The following is an 11253-nucleotide window of genomic DNA, read 5'->3' on the forward strand; positions in this document are numbered from 1 at the left end:
TTAAACCAACTGAAGACGTGAAGCATTAATTTATTGTGATCGTCAATGAATCCTGGGGCTTAGATGAGTTTTTATGCCAAAAAGTGGGTCAAAAGTCCATTTTTTGGGTCTCTACCGCATCTCACGTCTCTAATATACCTTGAATCATCTGGAAATGTCTCTTTTCGTATTTAATGAAACCAACTAAAGACGTGCAGCATTAATTCATTGTGATCGTCAATGATTCCTGGGGCTCAGATGAGTTTTTATGCCAAAAAGTGGGTCAAAAGTCCATTTTTTGGGTCTCTACCGCATCTCACGTCTCTAATATACCTTGAATCATCTGGAAATATCACTTTTCGTATTTAATTAAACCAACTAAAGACGTGCAGCATTAATTCATTGTGATCGTTAATGAATCCTGGGTCTCAGATGAGTTTTTATGCCAAAAAGTGGGTCAAAAGTCCATTTTTTGGGTCTCTACCGCATATCACGTCTGTAATATACCTTGAATCATCTCGAAATATCACTTTTCGTATTTAATTAAACCAACTGAAGACGTGAAGCATTAATTCATTGTGATCGTCAATGAATCCTGGGGCTCAGATGAGTTTTTATGCCAAAAAGTGGGTCAAAAGTCCATTTTTTGGGTCTCTACCGCATCTCACGTCTCTAATATACCTTGAATCATCTGGAAATGTCTCTTTTCGTATTTAATGAAACCAACTAAAGACGTGCAGCATTAATTCATTGTGATCGTCAATGATTCCTGGGGCTCAGATGAGTTTTTATGCCAAAAAGTGGGTCAAAAGTCCATTTTTTGGGTCTCTACCGCATCTCACGTCTCTAATATACCTTGAATCATCTGGAAATGTCTCTTTTCGTATTTAATGAAACCAACTAAAGACGTGAAGCATTAATTCATTGTGATCGTCAATGATTCCTGGGGCTCAGATGAGTTTTTATGCCAAAAAGTGGGTCAAAAGTCCATTTTTTGGGTCTCTACCGCATCTCACGTCTCTAATATACCTTGAATCATCTGGAAATGTCTCTTTTCGTATTTAATGAAACCAACTAAAGACGTGAAGCATTAATTCATTGTGATCGTCAATGATTCCTGGGGCTCAGATGAGTTTTTATGCCAAAAAGTGGGTCAAAAGTCCATTTTTTGGGTCTCTACCGCATCTCACGTCTCTAATATACCTTGAATCATCTGGAAATGTCTCTTTTCGTATTTAATGAAACCAACTAAAGACGTGAAGCATTAATTCATTGTGATCGTCAATGATTCCTGGGGCTCAGATGAGTTTTTATGCCAAAAAGTGGGTCAAAAGTCCATTTTTTGGGTCTCTACCGCATCTCACGTCTCTAATATACCTTGAATCATCTGGAAATGTCTCTTTTCGTATTTAATGAAACCAACTAAAGACGTGAAGCATTAATTCATTGTGATCGTCAATGATTCCTGGGGCTCAGATGAGTTTTTATGCCAAAAAGTGGGTCAAAAGTCCATTTTTTGGGTCTCTACCGCATCTCACGTCTCTAATATACCTTGAATCATCTGGAAATATCACTTTTCGTATTTAATTAAACCAACTGAAGACGTGAAGCATTAATTCATTGTGATCGTCAATGAATCCTGGGGCTTAGATGAGTTTTTATGCCAAAAAGTGGGTCAAAAGTCCATTTTTTGGGTCTCTACCGCATCTCACGTCTCTAATATACCTTGAATCATCTGGAAATGTCTCTTTTCGTATTTAATGAAACCAACTAAAGACGTGAAGCATTAATTCATTGTGATCGTCAATGAATCCTGGGGCTCAGATGAGTTTTTATGCCAAAAAGTGGGTCAAAAGTCCATTTTTTGGGTCTCTACCGCATCTCACGTCTCTAATATACCTTGAATCATCTGGAAATATCACTTTTCGTATTTAATTAAACCAACTGAAGACGTGAAGCATTAATTCATTGTGATCGTCAATGAATCCTGGGGCTCAGATGAGTTTTTATGCCAAAAAGTGGGTCAAAAGTCCATTTTTTGGGTCTCTACCGCATCTCACGTCTCTAATATACCTTGAATCATCTGGAAATATCACTTTTCGTATTTAATTAAACCAACTGAAGACGTGAAGCATTAATTCATTGTGATCGTCAATGAATCCTGGGGCTTAGATGAGTTTTTATGCCAAAAAGTGGGTCAAAAGTCCATTTTTTGGGTCTCTACCGCATCTCACGTCTCTAATATACCTTGAATCATCTGGAAATGTCTCTTTTCGTATTTAATGAAACCAACTAAAGACGTGCAGCATTAATTCATTGTGATCGTCAATGATTCCTGGGGCTCAGATGAGTTTTTATGCCAAAAAGTGGGTCAAAAGTCCATTTTTTGGGTCTCTACCGCATCTCACGTCTCTAATATACCTTGAATCATCTGGAAATATCACTTTTCGTATTTAATTAAACCAACTAAAGACGTGCAGCATTAATTCATTGTGATCGTTAATGAATCCTGGGTCTCAGATGAGTTTTTATGCCAAAAAGTGGGTCAAAAGTCCATTTTTTGGGTCTCTACCGCATATCACGTCTGTAATATACCTTGAATCATCTCGAAATATCACTTTTCGTATTTAATTAAACCAACTGAAGACGTGAAGCATTAATTCATTGTGATCGTCAATGATTCCTGGGGCTCAGATGAGTTTTTATGCCAAAAAGTGGATCAAAAGTCCATTTTTTGGGTCTCTACCGCATATCACGTCTCTAATATACCTTGAATCATCTGGAAATATCACTTTTCGTATTTAATTAAACCAACTAAAGACGTGCAGCATTAATTCATTGTGATCGTTAATGAATCCTGGGTCTCAGATGAGTTTTTATGCCAAAAAGTGGGTCAAAAGTCCATTTTTTGGGTCTCTACCGCATATCACGTCTGTAATATACCTTGAATCATCTCGAAATATCACTTTTCGTATTTAATTAAACCAACTGAAGACGTGAAGCATTAATTCATTGTGATCGTCAATGAATCCTGGGGCTCAGATGAGTTTTTATGCCAAAAAGTGGGTCAAAAGTCCATTTTTTGGGTCTCTACCGCATCTCACGTCTCTAATATACCTTGAATCATCTGGAAATGTCTCTTTTCGTATTTAATGAAACCAACTAAAGACGTGCAGCATTAATTCATTGTGATCGTCAATGATTCCTGGGGCTCAGATGAGTTTTTATGCCAAAAAGTGGGTCAAAAGTCCATTTTTTGGGTCTCTACCGCATCTCACGTCTCTAATATACCTTGAATCATCTGGAAATGTCTCTTTTCGCATTTAATGAAACCAACTAAAGACGTGAAGCATTAATTCATTGTGATCGTCAATGATTCCTGGGGCTCAGATGAGTTTTTATGCCAAAAAGTGGGTCAAAAGTCCATTTTTTGGGTCTCTACCGCATCTCACGTCTCTAATATACCTTGAATCATCTGGAAATGTCTCTTTTCGTATTTAATGAAACCAACTAAAGACGTGAAGCATTAATTCATTGTGATCGTCAATGATTCCTGGGGCTCAGATGAGTTTTTATGCCAAAAAGTGGGTCAAAAGTCCATTTTTTGGGTCTCTACCGCATCTCACGTCTCTAATATACCTTGAATCATCTGGAAATGTCTCTTTTCGTATTTAATGAAACCAACTAAAGACGTGAAGCATTAATTCATTGTGATCGTCAATGATTCCTGGGGCTCAGATGAGTTTTTATGCCAAAAAGTGGGTCAAAAGTCCATTTTTTGGGTCTCTACCGCATCTCACGTCTCTAATATACCTTGAATCATCTGGAAATGTCTCTTTTCGTATTTAATGAAACCAACTAAAGACGTGAAGCATTAATTCATTGTGATCGTCAATGATTCCTGGGGCTCAGATGAGTTTTTATGCCAAAAAGTGGGTCAAAAGTCCATTTTTTGGGTCTCTACCGCATCTCACGTCTCTAATATACCTTGAATCATCTGGAAATATCACTTTTCGTATTTAATTAAACCAACTGAAGACGTGAAGCATTAATTCATTGTGATCGTCAATGAATCCTGGGGCTTAGATGAGTTTTTATGCCAAAAAGTGGGTCAAAAGTCCATTTTTTGGGTCTCTACCGCATCTCACGTCTCTAATATACCTTGAATCATCTGGAAATGTCTCTTTTCGTATTTAATGAAACCAACTAAAGACGTGAAGCATTAATTCATTGTGATCGTCAATGATTCCTGGGGCTCAGATGAGTTTTTATGCCAAAAAGTGGGTCAAAAGTCCATTTTTTGGGTCTCTACCGCATCTCACGTCTCTAATATACCTTGAATCATCTGGAAATGTCTCTTTTCGTATTTAATTAAACCAACTAAAGACGTGCAGCATTAATTCATTGTGATCGTTAATGAATCCTGGGTCTCAGATGAGTTTTTATGCCAAAAAGTGGGTCAAAAGTCCATTTTTTGGGTCTCTACCGCATCTCACGTCTCTAATATACCTTGAATCATCTGGAAATATCACTTTTCGTATTTAATTAAACCAACTGAAGACGTGAAGCATTAATTCATTGTGATCGTCAATGAATCCTGGGGCTTAGATGAGTTTTTATGCCAAAAAGTGGGTCAAAAGTCCATTTTTTGGGTCTCTACCGCATCTCACGTCTCTAATATACCTTGAATCATCTGGAAATATCACTTTTCGTATTTAATTAAACCAACTGAAGACGTGAAGCATTAATTTATTGTGATCGTCAATGAATCCTGGGGCTTAGATGAGTTTTTATGCCAAAAAGTGGGTCAAAAGTCCATTTTTTGGGTCTCTACCGCATCTCACGTCTCTAATATACCTTGAATCATCTGGAAATGTCTCTTTTCGTATTTAATGAAACCAACTAAAGACGTGCAGCATTAATTCATTGTGATCGTCAATGATTCCTGGGGCTCAGATGAGTTTTTATGCCAAAAAGTGGGTCAAAAGTCCATTTTTTGGGTCTCTACCGCATCTCACGTCTCTAATATACCTTGAATCATCTGGAAATATCACTTTTCGTATTTAATTAAACCAACTAAAGACGTGCAGCATTAATTCATTGTGATCGTTAATGAATCCTGGGTCTCAGATGAGTTTTTATGCCAAAAAGTGGGTCAAAAGTCCATTTTTTGGGTCTCTACCGCATATCACGTCTGTAATATACCTTGAATCATCTGGAAATATCACTTTTCGTATTTAATTAAACCAACTGAAGACGTGAAGCATTAATTCATTGTGATCGTCAATGATTCCTGGGGCTCAGATGAGTTTTTATGCCAAAAAGTGGATCAAAAGTCCATTTTTTGGGTCTCTACCGCATATCACGTCTCTAATATACCTTGAATCATCTCGAAATATCACTTTTCGTATTTAATTAAACCAACTAAAGACGTGAAGCATTAATTCATTGTGATCGTCAATGAATCCTGGGGCTCAGATGAGTTTTTATGCCAAAAAGTGGGTCAAAAGTCCATTTTTTGGGTCTCTACCGCATCTCACGTCTCTAATATACCTTGAATCATCTGGAAATGTCTCTTTTCGTATTTAATGAAACCAACTAAAGACGTGCAGCATTAATTCATTGTGATCGTCAATGATTCCTGGGGCTCAGATGAGTTTTTATGCCAAAAAGTGGGTCAAAAGTCCATTTTTTGGGTCTCTACCGCATCTCACGTCTCTAATATACCTTGAATCATCTGGAAATATCACTTTTCGTATTTAATTAAACCAACTAAAAACGTGCAGCATTAATTCATTGTGATCGTTAATGAATCCTGGGTCTCAGATGAGTTTTTATGCCAAAAAGTGGGTCAAAAGTCCATTTTTTGGGTCTCTACCGCATATCACGTCTGTAATATACCTTGAATCATCTCGAAATATCACTTTTCGTATTTAATTAAACCAACTGAAGACGTGAAGCATTAATTCATTGTGATCGTCAATGATTCCTGGGGCTCAGATGAGTTTTTATGCCAAAAAGTGGATCAAAAGTCCATTTTTTGGGTCTCTACCGCATATCACGTCTGTAATATACCTTGAATCATCTCGAAATATCACTTTTCGTATTTAATTAAACCAACTGAAGACGTGAAGCATTAATTCATTGTGATCGTCAATGATTCCTGGGGCTCAGATGAGTTTTTATGCCAAAAAGTGGATCAAAAGTCCATTTTTTGGGTCTCTACCGCATATCACGTCTCTAATATACCTTGAATCATCTCGAAATATCACTTTTCGTATTTAATTAAACCAACTAAAGACGTGAAGCATTAATTCATTGTGATCGTCAATGAATCCTGGGGCTCAGATGAGTTTTTATGCCAAAAAGTGGGTCAAAAGTCCATTTTTTGGGTCTCTACCGCATCTCACGTCTCTAATATACCTTGAATCATCTGGAAATGTCTCTTTTCGTATTTAATGAAACCAACTAAAGACGTGCAGCATTAATTCATTGTGATCGTCAATGATTCCTGGGGCTCAGATGAGTTTTTATGCCAAAAAGTGGGTCAAAAGTCCATTTTTTGGGTCTCTACCGCATCTCACGTCTCTAATATACCTTGAATCATCTGGAAATATCACTTTTCGTATTTAATTAAACCAACTAAAAACGTGCAGCATTAATTCATTGTGATCGTTAATGAATCCTGGGTCTCAGATGAGTTTTTATGCCAAAAAGTGGGTCAAAAGTCCATTTTTTGGGTCTCTACCGCATATCACGTCTGTAATATACCTTGAATCATCTCGAAATATCACTTTTCGTATTTAATTAAACCAACTGAAGACGTGAAGCATTAATTCATTGTGATCGTCAATGATTCCTGGGGCTCAGATGAGTTTTTATGCCAAAAAGTGGATCAAAAGTCCATTTTTTGGGTCTCTACCGCATATCACGTCTCTAATATACCTTGAATCATCTCGAAATATCACTTTTCGTATTTAATTAAACCAACTAAAGACGTGAAGCATTAATTCATTGTGATCGTCAATGATTCCTGGGTCTCAGATGGGTTTTCACTACAAAAACTAGATAAAAAGTCATTTATTTCATTTTCAATATGCCTTGAATTATGTTGAAATGTTATTTTTTGTACCTACTTGAACCAACCACAAACGCTAATTAAAACCTGCAAACGAAGACTATAAGACAATTCTTAAAATCCCTTTTTTTCCAGACGTGTTCCAGGCTTCAACCCTCCGGAGGGAAAACTGCAACGGACATTAGACCTGGACTACCCAACGTACTATTTACAATAATTTCGTTTCTTACCTCAATATTTTACTGAAATACTCTATATTACATATTATACATTATATAAAAAGGATCATTAAAAAGATATTAATAATGCCACATAAAGTTTATTTATAGTAGTCGCAATAAAACACAAATAAATCTGTTGTTTTCTTCGAGATGTTTTATTTACCTTAATAATAGTAATTGTTTTTAAAAATAGTTGGTGCTGCGTGCTTTTGTTGCTTTTTCACTTGTTTCCTTAATATCCTTACTACTTCTGTAAAACTGTAGGAGCAAACTGTTAAATATAACATAAATGCTAAAAATAAGTTTAACACAATACCGTGTTTACCAGCTGCTGCCTACTGCTTACCAACATAGAGTTGTCCGGTGGTTACTATTCCTATGAAAGTGGGTAAGCTCAGTTTGGCTCTATGTTCTTCATCTACAGACTCGAATGCCAAAAAACTCAAATACCTGAAGAAAATGGTGGCAGGATAAAAGCCTAATATGAAATAAGCGATTTGTTGGATTATGAAAGGGAAGCAGAGGCATCTGTTGCACTAAAAATCACTTTTTAGGGAAAACATTGTATTTTAAATTTAAATTCTACCAAATATGCACCGAATCCTAGCATTATACTGGTGATACAGTTGATCAGGTAAAACATGATCACAAACATGTAAATTGAATGAAATTCTACAAATTGTAATTAAGTATTAAGTATTAAGTGAATATGATAGGAATTACTTTGGGTAATAAATTCAGTGTTTTCATTAGTAAACTCTAAATTGCTTGAAATGGTCCTCAGGATTGTCCATAATTTATCTCTTCCAACTCTCAAGAGTAGACCAATTAATATCAAGGATTTTACCTAAAATGGATGAATTAAAAATTACGATTCTTAGTATAAATAATCTTATGAATTCAGAGACTAATGAATAGAATACTTCTTGTAATATTTTGCTTAATTTATTAATAAATGTGAAGAGCACAAACATGAAAGGTAAATAAAAATTCTCGCAACGTTTTGTGGGTTGTTTGTTTAGCTTGGCTTAGGAAATTGAGGTTATTTATGCAATTTATTGTTCTAGTTCTGAAGAGGATTTAATGGTTGAAACGTCGGAAATTTTTGAAGAGAAAAGTACGCAAAATTCGTCGGTAAGAAGCTCGAAAATTAGGCTAGTTACTACTTTCTGGATAGTCTCATTGGATTTAGAAGAATGTAAGTGTATAGCGACCGTTGAAATTTTCAAGTAAAACCTCACCATCGAAAGGAAAAGCGTAACTTTTCACGAGAACTGTATCTTTGACGTTATTCGAGGTATAAGTCAATAATTGTGAAGCCAAAGTAGGCAAGAAGTAATTTAACTCATTAGATCCAGATTAATAGTTGAATCGTCAGAAGGACTGTGTCTATTATTATGGTCTAATAAAATATGAATTTGCCTTTTAATTTTTAATAATGAGCCTTAACAAAGGACTAATTAACTCTTTTCTCATGGCTCATAGCACTTCCCAAAAATTGACAGGTGGCACCAGATGTCAAAGTGACAGTTAAACAAGACTTAAACGTCATCGAATTTGTATCTCAATATGTGACATTTTTTTATTGTACGGTCCTGATTTAAATGTTAGACATTGACAATTATACAAAAATGAATTTTTATTTTAATGGAGTTTTTATTGATTTTTAATGAAATTTTTCTGAATTTCACTCAGAGTCGGTCCTGTTTTTCATGTCAACGACATTTGTCTTAGTGACATTGACAAGTAAACAATTATTTAAATGTCAACTGTCATCGGACTTTTTACAGGGGGGGCATTACAATGAGAACCGTATAAAGCGCAGAATTTTTTTTTTTTTATCAGGACCGTCTTTGAAGTTCTGCGGATAAAAAAATACATTTTCGCTTTAAATTACGTGACAGTTTAAGGAGACTTAATAATAAATTAATAAAGTTTGGTTTATTTAAAGGGACATTTTTTGAGAAAGAATATAAACACTGAAAACAGAAATACATTAATATACATATAGTTAGAACATAGGAACATACATAGAAATGCAGTTTTCACTGTTCGGAATCAGAATCGTCCTAAGCCCAGATTTTAATAAATAAAAAAATTCTGTTGTAATTTTAATGATTTTTATTTCTTAATGAAAAATTATTAAATTTTATCTACAGGCAGTCCTGATTTTTGTGTCAATATAACATTGACAGTGTCGAAGATATCGCTTCCTGAAACAGCACTTAAAAATGCACAAATTTCACTTTTTTTGACATATTTGTCGAGCCAAAAAAAAATGGCGTATCTCAGAAACTAAAGGAGGTACGGCTTAGTGGATGATCTGATTAGATGCAGAAGGATGATAACATGGAATATCCGTTGAAATATTCAAGAAAACAGCAACAGTTTTATCACAATCGCCCATCAAAATAAGCGATTTTCATTAAGATGCAAATTTTACAAAAGCAGGTCAAAGACTTTTTTTTCGTCCCAGTGTATAAGTAAAAAGTAAACTTTATCTCTTGTAAGCATAATAATACCTGGACATAAAAGAAACAACCTATAAAGTCATTTAATGTAAATATTTACCGCTTCCAGGCACTCAAAACAATGGCATCTAACACCCCAAAAAGCACTTTTTTAACAAATAATTAAAAATTAACTTAATTAGATACACCCCAATTTGTTGGTCCAATTGTACCATTGTAAGCAAAACTGACACACACAAAACAATTAAACCTACTTACAGTCGAAAAAACCGCAATTAAAATATTGCCGAGCCTTAAAGAGAACCACAGGCAGCATTTATACACGCAAGGCATCTTTTATTGTCTGAAAATTCCCTATTGAAGGAAAAATGGGATAATAATGCACCCATAAACAAAGGATGACGCCTGAACCCTTTATGAATGCCACAATATGTAAAACATTTGATTTTTTCCATTATATGGAAAATGACGTTTTCCATACTTATTACACGCTTTTACGTGCTTTTCCTCATTATTAAATCAATTTTTATATGCTGCACGCATCATTTTAAAATTTTACTGTCATTTTTGGGTATTAAATATTATATTGCTTTATGTGTATACATATGGATAATTAACCACGATTAAATTCGTAATTTCAAAAAGGTCAATAGACCCATAAAATATTTGTTATATCTTAAATATTGTTAATGATGCTTAAGTGAACGTAAGACATTTTGTGAAAATGAAATGAAGTAACCACTTAAAGAAAAAACCAAACATTTATTAGGTAACACCTTTTATGTTTATTGACAGTTCAGAACCTATGGCTAAAAAGCGTTCACAGAAAAAAAAGAATTAAGTAAAGAAATAATAAAGAAGTTAAAGAAACGCACCTAGAAACTTAACAACTTTAAGAGGAAAACCTTTAATAAATTATCGTAAAACGACGCTTTTTATGTTTATGGATAGGTTTCAGTCCTAGGTAAATTCTCTTCAGGGTTTAATCGACTTTTAATCAATTCAAGAATCTGATATCCGGGAATCGATTGTTAATTTATTTCACTTTAATCAAAAATAGTAGGATCCTTTTTCGAATGACAAATGCATATGAGCCCTAAGCAAATGCGACAATTTCCATGAATAATTTCGTTTTTTACCTCTATGCTTTTATATTGACATAAACAAATGATGACGCTTCAATCTTTTATGAATGCCACAATACGTAAAACATTTGATTTTCTCCATTATATGGAAAACGACGTCTTCCATACTTATTACACGCTTTTACGTGCTGTTCCTCATTATTAAATCAATTTTTATATGCTGCACACATCATTTTAAAATTTTACCATCATTTTTGGGTTTTAAATTCCTTTATGTACATATATATGCGTAATTAACTGAGAATAAATTCGTAATTTCAATAAGGTCAATAGACCCATAAGATATTTGTACTTAAATATTGTTAATGATGCTTGAGTGAACGTAAGACATTTTGTGAAAATGAAATGAAGTAACCGCT

General features: G+C 34.7%; 2 protein-coding genes across 3 annotated transcripts in view; one reads left to right on the plus strand and one right to left on the minus strand.

Moving 5' to 3' along the window:
* LOC126737941 (serine, glycine, tyrosine and glutamine-rich protein-like) overlaps positions 1-7424 on the plus strand; it is a 27063-nt gene extending 19639 nt beyond the window's left edge. For both annotated transcript variants that reach the window (XM_050443060.1, XM_050443061.1), the window contains exon 5: positions 7193-7424. In XM_050443060.1, the coding sequence (XP_050299017.1) occupies positions 7193-7274 (82 nt within the window). In that variant the 3' untranslated portion in view covers positions 7275-7424. The remainder of the gene's footprint in view (positions 1-7192) is intronic.
* Positions 7361-10153, minus strand: LOC126737942 (uncharacterized). Its single transcript, XM_050443062.1, has 5 exons — positions 10008-10153; positions 8002-8125; positions 7865-7950; positions 7625-7814; positions 7361-7570 (listed from the first exon to the last, which is right to left on the minus strand). The coding sequence occupies exons 1-5, from the start codon at positions 10080-10082 to the stop codon at positions 7443-7445; spliced, it is 603 nt and encodes a 200-aa protein (XP_050299019.1). The 5' UTR covers positions 10083-10153; the 3' UTR covers positions 7361-7442.
* Positions 10154-11253: the final 1100 nt, after the last annotated feature.

This window comes from Anthonomus grandis, chromosome 6, assembly GCF_022605725.1.
Source record: "Anthonomus grandis grandis chromosome 6, icAntGran1.3, whole genome shotgun sequence".
NCBI classification, from domain to species: Eukaryota; Metazoa; Arthropoda; class Insecta; order Coleoptera; family Curculionidae; genus Anthonomus; species Anthonomus grandis.